At 28.4% G+C, this 20,394-nt stretch overlaps 3 protein-coding genes and 3 long non-coding RNA genes across 12 annotated transcripts; 3 read left to right on the top strand and 3 right to left on the bottom strand.

Annotated features, from left to right (window-relative positions):
* Positions 1 to 95: 95 nt before the first annotated feature.
* LOC100644947 (protein max) lies at positions 96 to 5,003 on the top strand. Its single transcript, XM_048412997.1, has 6 exons — positions 96 to 252; positions 308 to 367; positions 798 to 1,032; positions 1,292 to 3,438; positions 4,504 to 4,592; positions 4,763 to 5,003. The coding sequence occupies exons 1-4, from the start codon at positions 214 to 216 to the stop codon at positions 1,471 to 1,473; spliced, it is 516 nt and encodes a 171-aa protein (XP_048268954.1). The 5' UTR covers positions 96 to 213; the 3' UTR covers positions 1,474 to 3,438; positions 4,504 to 4,592; positions 4,763 to 5,003.
* On the bottom strand, positions 3,801 to 4,510 carry LOC125386482. Its single transcript, XR_007226653.1, has 2 exons — positions 4,215 to 4,510; positions 3,801 to 4,103 (listed from the first exon to the last, which is right to left on the bottom strand). It is a non-coding gene; the product is annotated as an uncharacterized LOC125386482 (long non-coding RNA).
* A 774-nt stretch (positions 5,004 to 5,777) lies between the features above and the next one.
* Positions 5,778 to 11,665, top strand: LOC100644741 (mediator of RNA polymerase II transcription subunit 26). Of its 3 annotated transcripts, none has more exons than XM_012317810.3 (4): positions 5,778 to 6,378; positions 7,540 to 7,614; positions 7,781 to 8,059; positions 8,584 to 11,665. In XM_012317810.3, exons 2-4 carry the CDS (start codon positions 7,549 to 7,551, stop codon positions 9,787 to 9,789), a joined length of 1,551 nt encoding a protein of 516 aa, XP_012173200.1. In that variant the 5' UTR covers positions 5,778 to 6,378; positions 7,540 to 7,548; the 3' UTR covers positions 9,790 to 11,665. The 3 variants fall into 3 exon arrangements, with proteins under 3 accessions (XP_012173200.1, XP_012173199.1, XP_003401808.1); XM_012317809.3 differs by having other exon boundaries at positions 5,778 to 6,400; XM_003401760.4 differs by having other exon boundaries at positions 5,781 to 6,227.
* Positions 11,666 to 13,610: 1,945 nt separating this feature from the next.
* On the top strand, positions 13,611 to 16,862 carry LOC100644623 (ras-like protein 2). 5 transcript variants are annotated; one of them, XM_048413017.1, is made up of 5 exons: positions 13,611 to 14,089; positions 15,606 to 15,693; positions 15,806 to 15,833; positions 15,984 to 16,195; positions 16,283 to 16,862. In XM_048413017.1, exons 2-5 carry the CDS (start codon positions 15,625 to 15,627, stop codon positions 16,475 to 16,477), a joined length of 504 nt encoding a protein of 167 aa, XP_048268974.1. In that variant the 5' UTR covers positions 13,611 to 14,089; positions 15,606 to 15,624; the 3' UTR covers positions 16,478 to 16,862. The 5 variants fall into 5 exon arrangements, with proteins under 5 accessions (XP_048268974.1, XP_003401807.1, XP_048268975.1 ...); XM_048413018.1 differs by lacking the exon at positions 13,611 to 14,089 and adding an exon at positions 14,136 to 14,242; XM_048413020.1 differs by lacking the exon at positions 13,611 to 14,089 and adding an exon at positions 14,350 to 15,194.
* LOC125386489 lies at positions 13,903 to 15,620 on the bottom strand. Its single transcript, XR_007226665.1, has 2 exons — positions 15,517 to 15,620; positions 13,903 to 14,227 (listed from the first exon to the last, which is right to left on the bottom strand). It is a non-coding gene; the product is annotated as an uncharacterized LOC125386489 (long non-coding RNA).
* Positions 16,863 to 18,121: 1,259 nt separating the features above from the next.
* LOC125386583 lies at positions 18,122 to 18,960 on the bottom strand. Its single transcript, XR_007226881.1, has 2 exons — positions 18,463 to 18,960; positions 18,122 to 18,391 (listed from the first exon to the last, which is right to left on the bottom strand). It is a non-coding gene; the product is annotated as an uncharacterized LOC125386583 (long non-coding RNA).
* Positions 18,961 to 20,394: the final 1,434 nt, after the last annotated feature.

Genomic DNA, 20,394 nt, shown 5'->3' with positions numbered 1-20,394 from the left:
AATTCCTCTCTGTTGTTATAAAATTGAGAAATAAGCAAACACTGCGCCTGTTGAAAATAAAGTTCCTAAACAAGTACCTAAGAACTAGTGACTTTCGTGGTTGTCAAATCCTACGTGCATTTTGTTATATATGTACTGTATGTACACTGTTTGTATATTTTTTGCAAAGTTGATAAAATATCTTTTGTTTACCTGTTTGCCTAGGAATTTATAATGAGTGACGATGATCGAGACATCGACATTGAGAGCGATGTAAGCCCTTAAAACTGTTCTTTCAATGGACCTTGTTAAAGAGATCGTTTTTTAGGAAGGTGACGATTCCGATTCTAGGCAGAGGCATTCAAACAATACCCAATATTATTCTCAAGTAAGTTCATTATCCACTCTTATTTTCCATTCTTATTTTCCTTCTTTTTTTTCTAATTCCATTCATTTATTCAACATCTTTTATTTAATTAACGATATAAACAAGTTTTATTTTCAAAATATAAAATGTAAATATTGTTGAGGTTAAATGAACACTTTCCATGCGATTTAACCAATTTATTCTTGTAAATTGTAATCTTGTAATTTACCATTGAATATCTTATAAAATGAAGATACTCGACTAATGTGTATATTGATCTATAGATTTAATTTTATAATTAAGATTAAGATATACACACACATGTTTATTTTTAATAATAAAGTTAAGGTTGATGTTGATCATAAGGCAAGAATTTAGATGTAAGATTTTTGTACAACTTACATATAATGTAGTTTAATTTGATATGAAAAAACATTGTATATATTGATAGGCAGAAAAACGGGCACACCATAATGCGTTGGAACGGAAACGTCGGGATCATATTAAGGATAGTTTCTCCAGCCTTAGAGACTCTGTACCTGCCTTGCAAGGAGAAAAGGTTGCAAGTAGGGCACAAATACTGAAGAAAGCTGCTGAGTATATACAGTTTATGCGACGCAAGAATTCCTCCCATCAACAGGATATTGATGACTTGAAACGCCAGAATAATCTCTTGGAGTCTCAAAGTAAATATTAATCAGAAAATTAATTAGATTTTATTCTAACACTCTTTGAAAATTCAAAATACAGTTTAAATAGAAAAATATTACAATTATTCTCCATTAAGTATATCTTGTCATGATTGTAGTTTAGGTAAAAGTTTATATATGTTACTTTTATATTTAAAAAATATATATGAAATATGTTCAATACACTATAAAATATATATAATATTGTACTCCAAAATTTTTCTGCGCCATAAATGTATTTTTGTACTATTTATAGTTAGGGCACTTGAGAAAGCAAAGATAACAGGCAATTTCGCTGCTGAAACTTGTGAAGTCACAAAGTCAGAAGGTGTACCAATGCCTGGATACAATGACACAGAGTCTGAATCATCAGATAGTGAAACTAGCAGAACAGTTCGTCAATCAAAAAAACTGAAAGTTGGAGGCCTCCACCATTGACCAATGGTTTGATCTAATTTTTGTTTTGATAAAAATTTATTCTTACGTTACTACTAAACTCCATATATGAGGACATCTACTGAATGGAGTCTTTCAATGGAATCTTGAATGTCTTAAAACCGGTGTACAAAATATTGTCCAAATTATAAGTAATGCTATTGTTTCATTCAAAGATTAATGAAATAATACATTACTAACACTTTGGAGTAGATTCTTAAAATTTGTTAAAAAATTGGACTTATTTTATTTATGAAATTAGTTGTTTAATATAAAGGAAATAATGTATTGTGAGGTGTTATGGTTTATACTTCTAAATTCTTATACTGATAAACTAATTAAATTTAATTAAGGTTGTACTATTAGTAATCACTTTGTCAATACAAATTCAAGCAATACATTTCCTTAAATATATAATCTCTTTCTAAAAGAGAATTTCAATTTAAAATCTTTCCTTTGTTTTTTATAATTCTTAATTTATTTATAGAAGATTACTTATCATAATTATTGTATTGTTGATTTATCGAAGAATCTGAAAATACTAGATATATGCTCAATTGTAAAATTTATGAAAGTTTTGGAATTATTTTTTCGTTTGAAAAAGAATTTAATAATTATATGAATAAAATTTTTATTACTAGAAGAAAATATATTGAAATAAATAGAAATAAATATATTAGAAAATGTATTGTAATAAGAATTACTCAATTTTAATCACTTTTTAACCTTCTACATATATGTCTATATGATAGAAAGTAAGTATTGATAATGGTGTATGTTTATTTTAATTAGAGTATTTTTTTAAGAAAAACGTTTCTCCTTTTGAATTTTATAGAAGTCTTTGTAAATAGATGGAAAGTATTATATCAATTAGTTCTAGAGTAATATTCTTTTAACAGGAAATGTTGTACTCTATAATATTAAGAAATACGAAATTTATTTTATAAATTATGAAGAATTTATTAAAATCGAATGTAAAATTATTAGATACTTATAATCAGTAGAAATAAAGATCACTTGTGAAATACATTTTATTTATATGCATATCGTTCTAAAAGGTATATATGTATACAAAGTGACCAAACAAATAGTTTATTCTCATGATCTTTTTTTACAAGATTTGTATGTCATCTCCATTTCTTTTAAATAAGATATAAGATAATAAAAAATATATTTATTCTGTAGTATCCTTATAGAATATGGTAAATCTTAATAGCTATACTATTTCCATCATTTAATCTCGAGATATTTACGCCTGATCGACAGGTGGCAAAATTAAAATCGAAATTTTACTGGTCCTTGGGCAGAAAGAATTTTTTAACATTTGATAATTCGAAAGAAAGTTTTGAATATAAGGAATTAATTAAGATTAGTTTTATCTAAGTATTAATTAGATGCGATTAGTGTAGTGTTCTATCTTGGATTTGGTGACAGCATCTATATGAAAATTTTGCTTATTCTTAGTATTATTGATTTACTATAAGATGGCGCCAGCATGTACAAAATAAGGACTACACTCATTGTATGTAATTAATTAATTCTGTAGAAAATCGGAATAATGACACAAAGATGATATATAAATACAGAGATGGTTTATGAGAGTTAAAACTTTAATTTAATCCTTGAATAGTTTAAGAATTTGCTCTGCAAATCGAGAAATTTCATTTTTTAATTTAAGCATGGTGGCGCCTTCATTCGGGAGTTAGTAGTACTCTCAAGAAGTAAAATTTTGCATATATTCACACTTGGAAAACTGTCAAAATAGACGTAGTTAGACCAAATTTAGGACATTGTATGAATTATCATTTATGAATATATTAAACCAATAACATTACCAACATAAAATTAGAGTAACTAGAAACAACAATCATAAATAATGAAATGATTTAAAAATATGTACATTTATTAGCAAATATACAGATAAGATATAAGTTTAATCACTTAATTGAAATATGTTTATTTAATCACGTAAGTTTTCTCTTATAAAATTGAATCTTTACATCACTATGTCCTTCAACTTGTACTATAATATTAAAAGTAATTATAAGTGACTATCTTGATAGTTCTTTAAAGTATATATATATATATATATATACTTTACTTTTATATATATAAATGTAGTATATAGTATATACATATATATATATGCCCATACAAAGGAATTTAATTTTATGATGTACATGATATATTACAGAAATAGTTTCTTTTTCAAATATTGTCAAAGTTTGATAAGAATATTTATAAAGATATTCTACAAAATGTAATAATTATAACAATTGAATTATTAATCTAGAAGACAGACATGAATCATTAAAAATAAAAATATGCAATGAATTATATCATATTCTTTAATTATACAATAATTATAGTTACAAATATACAAAATAAATTACTACATATGCTAGCAGAGTTTTCGAAATAATTTTAACATAAATATCCAAGAAGCCAGATAAACATATGTTCTACTTAACCTTGTTTCAAAATTCCGACCATCTTTGTTATATCTTTCTAAACATATTAGGCAAATATAATTGATTTTCTACAATTATTTACGAACAATATACATAAATAAATAATGAAAACATGATATTCTATATCATAAAAAAATTTATTGAATGAGTAATCATCTTTTTCTGTAACAAAGTATAATATGTAATACTAATGTTACGTATTATATTAAAGATCTCAAATTACCTATATAATATTATGAAATAATTCGTTTAGAATTTTCAAGAAATACATACTTGTAGGATATAAAAAATTATCTGTAATTAATACTTTCGTGGTATATTGATACAACAAATTACTGAAGTAGCAAAATTACATTTTTATGTTTTCAAGTTTTGCACACTTATTCAGATTATATCATTAAGTATAACTTTTGCAAATTATTTTGATAAAATATATTTACCATACAATAAGTATGCACTCGATCGAGATAATGCATGCGCGAACTTATTCGGATGTATCACATAGTCAACAGCTCAACTTCTTTATACTCAACATAACACAAAATATTTATTTCTCTTGCAGTTCCAAAATTTAATTTTAGGCAAAAAATGAAAATATAATTTTAAACACGTAGGAGAGAAAATATGCGAATAATTTGAAACTTTAGACAGGTAAGATCACAAAATATTTTTCGATTATTCCATCAAAAACTTAGCATTAAGCATTTTACATATTTGTACTTGTTAAACTATTTTTTTTCGTGGATTTAAATATGATGGTGTGCTGTTTATCTAAAGATAAGAATAATATTCGATTGTTCTGAATAATTTGATACTTATAGGTTATGGGTACCACATACGAGAAACTGTTAATTATCAATCACATATACCACTCCAATAAAGAATAATAGTATGCAACGACAATGAAATGGACGATTCTTGATCTCTGATAGTAGAAAGTTGCTGTTAATCTGCACAAAATTTCTCCTATTAAGCACACATTACACAGACCGTGATAATTAATACAAAAAATAATGAGCATAATGAACGATACAATTAATAAACTTCCATTTAAATAATCAACATTTTTAACATTATTATCATTTTAAATGTTCGTATATTTTTACACAACTAAGCAAAAATACCAATATAACTGTATATATATATATATATATATATTGTGTATATATATATATATATATATATATATATACATATTTTTATGTAAATTCATTGTATGTTGCAAATAAAGAACTAGATAGTTACTTCACGTTTTTTATATTGGTACTATCAGCGCACCATTCGTGTAGGTAACTTCGGAGCGTCTAAAATGTTATAAATTTGATTATTAAAAGCAAACGCAATTTTTCTTATTGAAATTGTATATGTTTTAGGAGTGAAAATTACATTTTATTTGTAGTAATCAACCAATAATGAACTATTTTCAACAATTATATCGTAAATTTGATAAAATATTTGCTAAAATAAAATATAGTAACTATATAATTTAAAATTTTCCTCTAAATCTGGTAATAAGTCAAAGTTACTAGACATAATAAGTTAGAATGAAACAACAAGTGTCTATTTATACGATCAAATTTTGACGGAAAAATTGAGCAATTCAAAATCGAAGATAAATTAGTAAACTAGTAAATTAACCCTACTGCATTTTTCAGAACACTTTTAACCTAATTGAATTTTTCTAACGTTTGAAGTATCTCAAATTTGAATATAGTAAAAATATGAGAAGAATTATTATTGGTGTGTATAGATTTCTGATTTCAATTTTATGTCAAACGTTTTTCTAGAATATTAAAATTCTTTTTATTCGTTGAAACAAAATCATGATTGAAATACAAGAATTAAACGATCGCAATAGGGTTAAACGCGAGTGGTCGAGAGCAGCAGTTTGAAGTTAGCTGCGTAAAGTTGGCAACCGATTGGAGCGCTATCGGTACGGTAGTGGGGATAGAAGGGAGGTGTGGTAACGGTTAGGAGTCTCGTCCAACCACGAGAGGAGCTAGTAGCGTTCGTCTGGCAGTATGAGGCGGCGTGGGGCTAGGGACGATGCATGGGCTGCGACTAGGAGGCACTTGGGAGGTAGGGAGGGCATGCGAGCAGAGCACAGTTCAGTAGTCGCCATTGCAAGTCCCCCCGTGCTCTCGTATTCGTGACACTCGGACGCGTGGAGACGATTTTGCGCTAACCTAATCTCCCCGCGAGGGCCCTAAGTGTGCCCCCCCGATGCAGAGATATTGCACCGAGCTCACCGATAGATTGTTGAAATCACTTGATAAGGAATACAATGTAAGTAGCGGAATGAATCCGCGATGCGCCGTCCGTCCGTTCACGCAAACGGCTATCGGGCCACTCTCGATCCCCCGTGCGCCGTGTGCCTGTACCAGTAGCGTGCGCGAGAGTCATTGAGAGTGTAGTGTGGTGGCGGTTCCGCGTGTGAGTGAGTAATGCGTTTCTTCTGTGTACGTTCGATTCCAGTCAGCCAATTTTCCTTTTGCACGAGTGTATACATCCAACATAAAATGCGTTTCTCGGCTACCTGGAGCATAACCTTAACATTCCTCCAGCGAATTGTCCAAAGTCGAGAGGAACTTACAAAGAAATCACCGTTCCCTTCCTTTCTAGCTGTCTCCCGCTGTTTAGACTCTAGTTACACTCGATTGCAGTACTTTCGCAAATTATCATTTTCTACCGTATTTATATCTCTTTTAGAATTTTATGTAGAGAATGAAGATTTGAGGATAATTGGGGGAATCTCGAGGTGTGGGCCCGATCGTCGTTTTCGAACAATTTTTACGATAAACGTTAACATTACCATAAGTCTACTTTCATTTCGCTATAGATTAAGGAAATGTATATAGACACGTGTTGATTATTTGTATTTTACGTTCGTTCATGTTTTATATCACGTATTAAATGTATCAATGATCGAATCGTACTATTATTTGTTACAGTAGTTTGAGCTTTATATTAAAGTATGGTTCGATTTTACTATTGTAAGATCGAATTTATCAGGAAATGAAATATCTTTTGTTACTTGTTGCTAGGAATGTAATTATCAAATTATTATTAACAATGTAGTAATTGATTAAAAACACAGATGTAAATTTATTAGAATTTTAAAACTTTCTGTATATTAATAAAGCATTAAAATATTTTAAGTATTAAATTTATTATCTTTTAATTAATTTGCATTCTTTCAAATAATAATAAAATTTTTAAAACAATGCAAAAGTATTTTCTTTTTAAGTAAAGTTAATATAGGTTGATCATTTATTCTTATTTTCAATAATAAATGATTTAATCATTATGTGCATTAAATATTTAATGCACATAAGACAAGCACAATGAAATGTCATTAATTATTTATATGTTATATAAAAACATGTAATTTATTAATAATTTATATAAATATCTATTTTCCCAAATATTTAGGAAATTGGAATAGCATATATATTGAAAGGTATTTTCAAACATACAAAATATAATTATTTTATTAATTCTAGCAATTTAATATAAGCGGTACATTTGTATAGAAATATAATGCATTTAATTTACAAAATCAATACTTCATAATGGCACAATCATCAAATTTCATTAGGTCATCGACATGGGAGCTGTTGTGGATGTCATTACGGCCCTGGAAAAGACGACGATCACTAAAGAAGTGCTTGAGGTAAAAATGCTGCAAATATATTATATTAAACAAGTTTTATATTAGAATGATAGAAATTGCATCTCATGATAATTTGATGAAATTGCATCATGTTCATTTGCTCTTATTTCTGTCAATTTTCTGGTTAATTACATAAGTATAAAAATGATCTGTTGAATTATTTCAGAGTACAAGACTTGGAAAATATATCAATGAACTTCGGCGAAAGACAAACAATGATGCCTTGGCAAAGCGTGCGAAGGATTTGGTACGAAGATGGCGTGATATGGTTTTGCCTTCTGCTCATTCTACTCCACAGCCTACACCAGCAGACACAGCACCACCTGCTCTTAATGGAGCAAAACCACATAGCCCTGCACTAAGATGTTTTAAACCACAAAGTCCGGCATTAAGAAGTATAATGCGGTCTCAAAGTCCATTGTTAAGGGATACGCTTGCACTCAGAGTAAGTCATTCAAATATTCATTTTTTTATTTACATAATATACATTAAATATAAAACATATACATATATACTGTGTAACTATAGTACCTTTCTAAATTGAATATATTCAGTTATTGATGTTCTTCATTTTAATGTAATTAAATTTCCAATGAATTAAAGAAAAAATTTTATATAAATATAGATTCAGAAATGTTTTGTTACAAATTCATAAGCAAAATAAGCAATAAGTAGGTAATATATTTAAATTGTTTCTTGAAATCGAGGAGAACATATTGAAGGATAAACAACACTTAATAAAGACTAACAGAGTAAAAGAACAATTGATCATTGAAAGTAACATGATTGACAAGAAATTTATAATTTCTTAAGTTCAAAAGTATTAGAAGTATTTATATTTGTTATTTTTATCAGATCAAATTTTAATTTGTTTATTCATTATTATATTAACTTTTAATGTACTTGTATATAACATTTTCTTTTATTTTCATAAAACATAATAGAACTAATATATTGTTCCAATTGCAGGTGCTTAGTCCAGTTCTATCTGTGAATTGCGATCATTTACATTCTCCTAATGCATCATCAAATAAGCAGTCAATTACAGTAACCAGCAACCACAGAACAAGTTCTGATGTGCCACCTACGCTTGGTTCTTCGAGCCAACATCATTTGATGGAAGCAGTGCCACGAACTCACAGTTCAAACAAACGTCTTCGAAAAGATGATCCCAAGGACCAACATAATTATCAGCATCATGATTCAGTCTCAATCACCGAAAGTGAAACCTTTGTTAAAAAACAACGTCTAAATGGCGAAAATGTGTGTGGTAATTCAAATATGCAAGTGCCTAGCCCCACATTTAGAGAAAGAATCTCTGATCATTTTACGGAGTCTTCCACTAAACCTGATGAATCAGGGCCAAAGAAACGTGGTAGAAAGAAAGGCAGTAAATCTACGAAGAAGCAACCGGTTTTAGAAGATTGTGTAAAGGAAAAACTAGCTAGTATCTCAAGGAATCCTAAATTAAAGACAACACAAGAATTGCTGGCTGATCTACGGGCACGCGGCACCAATTCTAGCATTAATTCAAGTGCTCTACCTAGTCAAAGTGTAGAATCATCCGGCATGGAAGATATTCTGAGGAGTAGCAACGAACAAGTATCAAAGTTCCTTCGTGGTCCTCAGAATAATTTGTCCCATAGAAATACAGTTTCTGAAGCCTCACCAGAAAGTCGGTTAAAGCCCACAGAAAACTGTCTCGATGTACCATCTAAGTGTGAAGAATCAGGTGTAGTGTACAAAGAAAAATCAGTTACAAATGTTCAAAATAATCAACTAGAACAGTATCAAGATTTAACGGTTGAAGAAATATTGGCCAAGTTACCACCAATAGATCCGAGTTCAATAGATTGGAGTGAGTGTGAAACTGAACCAACAGAAGATCAAAATAGTACTGAGTATCCACCTAGACAAATTACTGCAGAGGATATAGAAAGGTTACATACACAATGTGTTGAAGGACTGAATGGAAACTTCCAACCAAAATTATCGTTTTTAACTCCGACTTGTAATGAAAAACCAGAGGTAAAGGAAGATGTGTCAGAAATCAATAGTGTAAACAATGTGTATAGCCAGCCTGATGAAGAATTTCGAGAATGGCATCAAATGCTAGCAAGGTCCAGTTCTAATGGCCAGGTTTTCCACATATTGCCTTATGTTATTATTGATTAGTAATTTTATTATCTTATTCTATTATTATCCTGAAATTTGTGAAAAATCCCTATAAATATTAAAGAGATTGATCAGTCATCAATCTATTAAAACAATTTCTATTGCAATTTATGATTGCCTTTATTTCTATAAATGCTCTTTATACTACCACCTTTATCATCATTATCGTTCCCTAATTATTCAAATTAAAACTGATACTTTGAATGTGTGAACCAATCACGCTAGAAATATGTAACTGGCAATCACTTTTCGCGTGAATATCATTCTCGACGATATTCGTTATCGTCACAAATCTTAATTTTACTTTATTCGTAAAAATCATTTACTATTATAATCAGCATTATTAGTGTCATCTTCTTCATCATCGTTATCATCTTCACCATCGACGTCATCAACAATACAAGAGTATCTTTATTATTATTGTTATTGTTGTTACTATTACTACTACTATTATTAATATTATCATCATTCTCGTCGATATTATTCATTATTGACTTATCAAAGCAAGTTTTATACAGAACAAGGCATAAAGAAGATATTTAGGAAATGAAAAACGTAATGTTTGGAGCTTCTAATGTAATATTTAGCTCCAATGTCTGTGACAATGTATTTGAGTCCAAAAGGTACTCTTTGAATGCTTGTCTTTCATTGTGTATATTATATCATTATTCTCATTAACATTGACATTATTGCTTAAATTATCACTGTATTAAAAAAATGCTAGCAAAAATCAGATTCGGATTATAAAAGCAAATCTGCAAATTACTTTTTTCAAATTTATTATAATTAAATTTTTTATAAGAACAATAATGTTTAATTTTCTTAAAAAATGGATTTTTCTTTAACAAAAGATTTGTATAGCATTATAATATGATTGATCACTTCTCAGAAATTGTACAAACTATTTTATTCACTTGCTAAGAAAAGAGAGGCACACAGATTGAATCAAATAGTGCATTTTGGCCTATGCATAAAGGAAAAAAGAATTATTTTCGAATATTTAAAAAGAATATATGAAAAATTATGGGTAGTTACATTTCATTTGCTGTAACATATCCTTTGGTTCATTCTATTATTTTTACGATATGTTTGAAGAATGATGTTACACAAAAAGTATAAGGAATGATTATGGCAAAATGTATACTTGTACCACGCAAAAAGATAACGCTATAATATTTCAAATGCTTTTTGACACAATATTCTGTTTATAAATTTAAAGTATTTATTGAAATGTACAGATGTCACTTAAATATAATATGAAATATAATTTTTTGCGCGTGGTAAAAAGTAGTCGAACCGAATATAACGAGGCCTTAATTAAAGTTTAAAAGTAAAAAAAAAATATTTGTCTAATAAAGTATTATGTTGCATATACTTCTAGCAAAGGTAATACAATCCGAGTAAGTTTTAAATTTTTCTATCTCAATTTTATTTCATATGTTATTAGTACAATATAGTAAAATGAAAGTAAAAGTCTAAATGAAAAGAAAAAAGAAATTCTTGTTTTTAGAACAATTGCAGCAAAAATCCACACATACATAATTATATTGCTGGAAGGAAAATATGTTACGTGCAATGTTCAAATGTTCCAGTGTAATACAACAAATATTTCAAAGCTATGTAATTTTTTTAAACAAAAAGAAAGATTGAAATTATTTGAAAGATGTAAATACGTCGTTCAAAATCATGAAAACACTGGAACCAAAATATATTAATATTTTCTGTAATAACCAAATAATACTATGTGTTATGTAAAAAAGAAAATAGAAAAAAAGAAAAAAACAGGACAAAGATTGTACATATTATGCCACTATATCATGTATAATGAAAGCTTTGTGAAACATTATGAATTAGAAAAAGAAAATGTCTGATTTTATATGTGTTCATTTTTTGATGATAACAGTTACCTTTTTATTTACTTTCGCTTATGATCGATTGTTTTTTAAATGTTTGAATATTTTGAATGTTTGAAGTGAACATCAATTATTGACAAAAGAATGAGAGATCACTCGCTGAGATAGTTTTTCTTTTGAATTAAGCATCACAATAATAACAGTTGAATATAGTAAAATATTTCCAAAACGATGTATATATAATATAAATTTTTATAGTTTCTCGTGTTACATTTATATTAATTACAATGTCTTGTTTTACAAGTATATGATAAGTATTTTATTTATACCGACATTTGTGTATACCTTTGTATTTAAGATTAAAGACACAAGTTAATATAATTAAATACTATAATACACATGGTAGTTTCAAGATTGTTTAAGCGATTGTTTATGATAATTTCGGTCTATATATGTATATCATTTCATTTATTATAATTCATTTCTGGATATAATTTATTTTACTTTTAATTATATTAATTTTCCACTTTAGTTAGTTACACCCCCATCAAATTTAAGAATAATGTTCGCTCTTGCTATTTAGTATAATTCCATTTTATCGAACAATGTATAGATATCGTTCACTATGAAGATCCATGAGATTATTGGATGAATTTTAAACAAACCCTGGTTCCCATCGATCTAAGTACATGCTGTGCTATCGTTATGATTGCAGAGTATATGATGCGCTTATTACGTAATATACACCGATAGCAGCTTTATTTCAGAGTAACGAAATATTACATTCAGTGAATGAAAGACGATATATCCGTCGAATAAAAGTTTATGATAACAATAACCTATGATAAACAGAATTGTATATTTCTATTAAGATTTTAAGATATGCTTTTTTGATCACGGTATTTTCATTTAAATATGTTAGTAACCATGGCATGTGTCTTTTTTTTCATAAAAGAAAGAGATCAGTATAATTTTATATGAAAAGCGCTTATCTTCGAAACGAAATCCCGTGCCTTTTTTTACCACTGCAATTCTATCATAATACAGAATCTGTTGAAAAAAGTGATATACTATGAAATAATGATTAAATAAAGTGAAACAACCCCTTAATAAAATAATATCGGTCAATATGATTTGAGGATGAAATATTTTATTTTATTCGGTTCCGTATGATTGAATTATTGTTAAATAATAACAGAGCTTAAATATCTATACTTAAAGTCAAACAGCAATGCTATTTAAGAGAGTTCAGTAATAAATCAGATGTAAAAAATGTCGATATTAATGATTTATTCCTGTTTAATCAAACTTTTGGTATAAACCTATACTGCATTGATTGACAATTGGATTAACAATAATATTATGGATTAATAATAATATTAATTTAATATTAATGCTTTTACAATATATTATATCTTTTAGTATGTTTTTTATGTTACAAATTATTGAAAAATATTATATATTATTTTGATATTATACATTTATTATTATACTATTGAATAATTTTGATTTATGTTTTTTGTTTATCATAACTTTTTAGTTGATTATGAATTACTTTTTTTCGAACATATGAAAATAAGTATCAAGACGTACGACAAAAAGAATGTTTATGGATGAAGGAGGAATTAAATTGAAAAACGGTGGCGTAATTTTTTTTTTATTAATTCAAAATCTTATAAATTACGATTCATATAAAATAATTAGTAAAATTTTTAAATAGAAGATGGTAAATATTTTGTTGTGATAATAATAAATTACATCAAGAGAACAAATTAAATTTCTTTACAGATAAAGATTTTTTCTTATATCTCGAGCTAAGCAATTGAAAAAAAGCCGATTGTTCCTAGAAACAATGTAGCACAGTGAGATTATCATGCATTCGATATCGCGTAAAAACCGAATGATTTTGAAATCGTTTACTTTACAACATCAGGTAGGCATAAGCGCATAAGAGGGCGGTATTGTAATAGCGACTGCGCAATCAATCGAAATAGCACGATATGGTATAACGTATGCATGTGTAAGTACAAATACACAAGGTGGGGGATACTTTTTTTAGTGTCTCTCTCGTTTCATTCGTTAGCTCGGGTTTTTAGTAAATTCGCGTTTGCAGGAGCGACTTATGATGTTTAGTCACGTTTAAGTTCTCGACTATACACTACTAGTAAGGAAATGTCCAGGATCCGCTGTACTGGACTCTTCTTGTACTAAGAAGAACGCAGTAATACGTGCTTGCATGTGAATGCGCCTCAATTTTGTATTTTTCTACGTTTCGCCGTGCTGTTTTCAATATGTGTCCAGTATTCCTCTGAAATTTCCACAACTCGTCGATCATATGAAAAATGTCGAAGCTCGGTGACAAACAAAGCTATGCGCAGACATACAAGCTCGTCGTCGTTGGCGCGGGTGGCGTCGGAAAATCTGCGATCACGATACAATTCATTCAAGTGAGTACTTTTTATGGCCAATAGGTGTAGCAAATACGTACGTGGGTGTACGTATAGACGTATATGTAGCCGTGCGTATCGTTTGTGCTTGTGTATTCTATCATACATACAGTGGCTCACGAAAGTAGCGGATCACTCCTAGAAACTTTGCATGTATATGTTATACAAAATATTTTGAAATCTCAACACTGCAACGAGACGCTATTATCGTGATTATATTGGTAAAATTTAAAACAGATTTGAAAATGTATATAAAAATTACATTAATACTTATTGGGAATATATACTTCGTAAATATTGCCAAAGTATTAATAACTCAATTCAAAATCAATTACTCAATACATTAATATTACAATATTTAGTAAGACAATTTTTACCACTAATTGTATGTATAAGACTACATCCATGATGTATTCTAATTTTTCACCAACGATAAGTGTATAGTTGTAATAAATGCCTTGCAACTTCTATATACATTTTCGGATTGGTTTCAAATGTGACTATTATAATCACAATAGTCTCATTACAGTTTTAATGCACATAATATATTCATAAAATAAATTTTCAAACACTTTTGATACTTTCGTACATGTATGTATAAATGGTATATATGACGTATATACAGGGTGTCGCAGTAGTCATCGACAAAATGGCGATTCTATGTGAAAAAAACAAGTCGAAAATATACAATAAAAGTTTTCCATATGACATTTCGTTTTCGAGAAAAGACAGTTTAAAAGTTTGCCAATTATACTTAAACTTGACCAATACTGGACTGGACAAGAGCATATAATTGACAGGAGGTTATTTCACGTATGAAAATAAGTCGAAAAAAAATTTTAGAATAAAATTTTTTCATAGGACACTGCGTTTCCGGAAAAATGAAATTCGGAAATTTCTATGTACCATAATTATCGTAACACCCTGTATTTATGACATTTATTTGTGTACATTGTGCATATTATATTTGTCAATCGGATTCGTTTTCATGCGTCCTACGTCCTACGTCATTCGCGATCAATTCAAATAAAGGAATAATGAAGCGAATAATGAATTATAATAAATTATATTGGAAATATTTCATAAATAATGTCGATATGTCGAGGTAAACAATTGGGCTGTTATATTTCGCTTATGAATATTTTCGTAATTACGCTTGCACTGGATACTAAAAAAAGGAACAAGCCTACTTTTATCATCGATTATGTCATATATAACTGGGTATAAGATTGTTGATATAGCCACGTAATATTATAATATTCGCATAATATATTATTTTGATATACATATATAGTAATACGCAACAGAGATCGTTTTGTACGTACTTTAAGATAATAATTTAAGATATTATATATTTAAATTTGTATAAATTATAATTTTTTAAGTTATATTCTTTATAGTCACAGTGAATTATTTTATATACATACGATAGATTTATTTGCACGATAATTTTTTATTATTATTTATAATGAGGTTTTGATTATTATTTTGTACTAATTTCACTAATATTTTGCAGAGCTATTTTGTAACTGATTATGATCCAACAATCGAAGATTCTTATACCAAACAGTGCGTTATCGACGATATACCTGCGAAACTCGATAGTGAGTAAACTGATAACAGTGAGACGCTATATATTAATTATCGTTTCATATTTATTTGCATAAAACAATTGTAATATCTTCTATAACTTATTTTATATTAATTTTCATGCAGTTCCATAATGAATCATGGGTTTGTTATTGTAAGAGTATAATTCCTTATTTATTCAATTTTAGAATGAATATTTTATGAAAAAGTTAGAATGGTCAGTTTATAAGCATTAAAAACAATATTACATATATATTGTAGAATGTTTTGAATAATAAAACTAGTAATATTTATGTAATTTTAGTATTAGATACAGCAGGTCAAGAAGAGTTTAGTGCAATGCGAGAACAGTATATGAGAAGTGGCGAAGGGTTTCTACTTGTATTTTCGATAACTGAGCTTTCATCTTTTGATGAAATATTAAAATTCCATAGGCAGATACTTAGAGTAAAGGATAGAGAAGAATTTCCTATGCTTATGGTTGGCAACAAAGCTGATTTGGATTACCATAGAGTTGTAAGTAAATAAAATATAAAGAATTTAATATAAAGAACATTATATTAATATAATAATATGTTAATATTCACTGTTTTACATGCATAGGTTCAAGTTGAAGAGGCACAAAATAGAGCTCGTCGATTGAAAATTCCATATATTGAATGTAGTGCAAAATTAAGAATGAATGTTGACCAAGCCTTTCACGAATTAGTAAGAATTGTCAGAAAGTTTCAGTTATCTGAAAGACCACCGCTTGAATTAAACTATAAAAAAAACAAAAAAAAATGTTGTATGTTGTAATGCCTAATGTGTTCTTAATCAACTTACTTTTGTACTAATAAAATGGTACAAAGGGGTTGAATCAAAATCGAAATTGTGGAATCAATCAAATCATAAGAATTATTATCTATAATTAAGTTGAAATAGGAATTTGAAATCTGAAACAAGGGATTGTTGAAGTGCTTTTCAAAATAACACTTAGATTACTTTAACTCGAAATTTATGCACTCAACTTGAATCAAAGAGTGCTTTAAGCAAATATAATATTTTTGAGTATGCTACAAATACTTTGTACTCACTTCTAAAACGAATTAATACAATGGTATTTATGAAATGTGTAGTGTAATAACAAAGTTCACAAATCGTGTAATTTTAATTGTATAAGAAATAAAAATAACTTGACGTATTTTATTAGAAGTATATTAGTAGCAATGTAAGTTTTATATTAAATATATTAATATATTTAATACTATCATGGATCACATATATCCCTATATATTGAATTTATATGACGATTTCAAAACAAATTATATTATTTAAAATATTTATTTGTAAATATGCATGTATATATTTATTACATATATTAATTATCATTTAATATAGTGTAGTAAGATTCTAACAAAGAGTGAGACCAATAACAACTCTAATGTAAAATTTTTAATAATTTCTTTGATTTAACACAATTTTAATTATTTTATAGTTATTATTTAATTTTTCTATCATGATTGCAGTATGTAAAGTTTAAGAAAGTTTATGATATTTTGATGTGTTCATAAAACAGTTCGTTAAATTAATCGAACTTGTTTATTTATATACAATAATATTTTATGTTTATTTTTGCCATAATTTTTCTAGTGTTATGTAAAAAATTGTTTTTACTCTTAAACTAATAGAAATTAAGTTATTATAAACAATTTCATGTTTGCTCTTACGATTATTAAGTATGTACTCGATATATCTATATTTTTTTACATTAAATACATGTACGATTAAAATATATTCATATGCCATTAATCACTATATTGTAATAATATATCAAAATTAATTATTTTATACAGATATAAAAATTCCAAGGCTAATATAAAATACAAAAATTATATTTATTTTTGTAAATTGTAATGTATTTGTAACAAACTTTTACACGTAACTGATATATAAGTTGAGTATGTGTTCATTAACATCTAATAAATAGTAATACGAAAATAGATAATTGTATTCATTCTTACAACGAAATTGTAACAAAAAATTAATAAAAACGTTATAAACTAAGTAATTATGATTTGTTGGATACCTACAGTTCAATATCGTAAATAATAAATTTCATTAATCATTTTATAAATTACTATTATTATAATAAATTAATTATATAATAAATATAAAATATATTAGCATTCAAATAATTTCTTTTTAAGAATACAAATACAATTAAAAAATAAATTATTTATTAGTCAACTGAAATCAACTTCGATCACATTCGAACGAGTTTTTACTCGACTTTTATTCCTTAACCTTTCCTGATAATAATAGCGTTCCCCGAATTATTATTTTTACAAAATAGATTTTGCAAGAATATTTTACCTTAAAAACAATTTCTATACAGAAAATATGCGAAAAATTAGATACATAGAGAAAAAGGAAATTAAACAATTGCATATATGTACCATGTATTTATAGATTGCAATTTTATTACTTTATTAGGTTATATTTCACGTTCACGTTATTAATACAGCTCTATTACCAATACAATAAAATCGGACAATTTAATATTGTTATTTGATAAAAGAAATAATAACGATAAGTTTTACACAACGGAACATTCACCCTAATTTAGTCAGTAAGCAACTGGCACGCAAGGTGGTCAAACGGGATTCCCATCGTGGCTATTCTTAACCAGACCAGGCTAATATTGAATCCGCTCAATTACTTCCAGCTACACTAACATCAGCAATAAATATAACTGTTATTACGAATTTTTAATTTCTTTTCGCATCCCATTACACACTCACATGAATGAACGGCGGTATATAGAATACATTTATTTTTATTCTCTTTCGTTAAATGACGTTACGTGTACAACTTTCATTTTACAAAAAACACCTGAAGCGAAAACAGATTTTACGTTTAGACGCTAATAAGTTTCTCACACGTCAATGTACGTCTATGGACAGCGTACAACGGGAAATATATACAGACAAGAAAAAAACCCGGCAATTATTGTAATAATTATGTAAACAATTTTGTTTTACACGATAAGATTAAAACAGTAGCTCATTAAAGAAATTTTTTATAAAACATTTTGAAATTTCATCAATACTGTAATGAGATTCAACTGTCTTGATTATATCGATAGCATCTGAAAAAATTTGAAAAGATTACAAAACGTTTGGTTTAAGTATATATATCTTGTACAAATCGCACAAATTACAAATGTATGTAATCAATCATCATTAATAAGCTCTAACATTCACTGGAATCATCTTTACGATTTATTATTTGTTTAAGATGGCTCAAATTTGATCAATATAACTCAATACAGTGTTAATGAAATCCCAAAATATTATATAAAGTTACATGTTACGAATACATATATAAAAGTTTTTTACGATAAGTGTTCATATACTTTCGTGAATCATTATATGTAATATCTTGTAAAAAACGATATTTGCGGTATTTAAGTCAAACAACATTTTTTATGGTTCGTAAAAATTATTATAGTACCGTATCGTTATTAAGAAGTAAAAATAAAACGAAGCACAATCGCTACAAAAAAAGAAAAAAGAAAAAAATTAGCAAATAACCTTATTTTCCAATGAATCATTTTCTTATCAAAATGTTCATTCAATTTTCATAATCATCAAATTTTCGCTGTCACATGAAATGTACCACTAAATAATACAAAATGTAATCCACTTGTACCTAATTAATTAATTGATAAATTTAAAAAGATATGCAACTACTTTTTGTAACTACTGTATAAAATGAAAAGAAAGATTTATATACAAGGATCTCGGCAGTACATTTTTATTTGCCCAAAGAGAAGAGAACAGCGTCGGGACTTCTCGGTAAGAAGAAAGACGAGCTGGGAAGAAACAAGATTGCGAGGAAGAAGAATGCCCAGGTTAAAAATAGCAGCGCGCATTTTCAAATAAAAAGTGATAAGCAACCTGCAGGATAACGATTAAGGAGGAGGGTAAAGAAGGGAGCGCGAGAGGGAAAAAAAGGAGCAATACCGACCGAGCAGAAGGAGATGACCAGTAAAAACGGACTGAAAGAACGTTCGTTGGTAGAAAGAAGATGTGCAAAAGCAACCACATCTGTACAGTAGGGGGAGAGAGCAGAGAGAAGAAAGAATCTCCCCGATATCTTAGCTTGGCCCACTGGAATAATATATTGGCTATAACGTATGGTGGTCAAGCTTGGCTCGGTGTTGGTTCGAATAAAGGTGAGAACCGGTGGTGCGTACAGGGTCTGGAAGGAGGAATCTCCCACCCTATGTAACTTTTACCCGTGTATTTCGCATGGTTTACTGGTTATACGATCAAGTGCATCTAGCACCAAACCGCTAAGTAAACCTGCTCTATCTCCCGCCACGAGACCGCAGCATGATCGAAATACACATTTGATCAAAATTATCGTACGTAATCGGTGAATATTTTTTGATAAGGATAATAACAAGATCGTGGTTGCAACCTCGAGAGAATTTCGCGATAATCGCGTTTCAGGACCCGTACCTACGCTTACGATACGCACGCGATACGCGTATGTTTGTGTGTAACGTCGCAGCAGTAAGCAAATTGTGATGTAATGGAAACGCGACCGATTCCTATGAAAATGTACGAGTTTTACCGAGTTTCACTAGTCGCGCGTCTATATAAAATCTCTACATTTATATAAGCAAATGTATGTATTTATATAAGCAATGCAAATCGTTATTGTTC

Source organism: Bombus terrestris, chromosome 16 (assembly GCF_910591885.1).
Source record: "Bombus terrestris chromosome 16, iyBomTerr1.2, whole genome shotgun sequence".
In the NCBI taxonomy this organism is placed as follows: domain Eukaryota; kingdom Metazoa; phylum Arthropoda; class Insecta; order Hymenoptera; family Apidae; genus Bombus; species Bombus terrestris.
The sequence above is the reverse complement of the archived record's forward strand: the minus strand, read 5'-3'. Positions and strand labels throughout refer to the sequence as shown.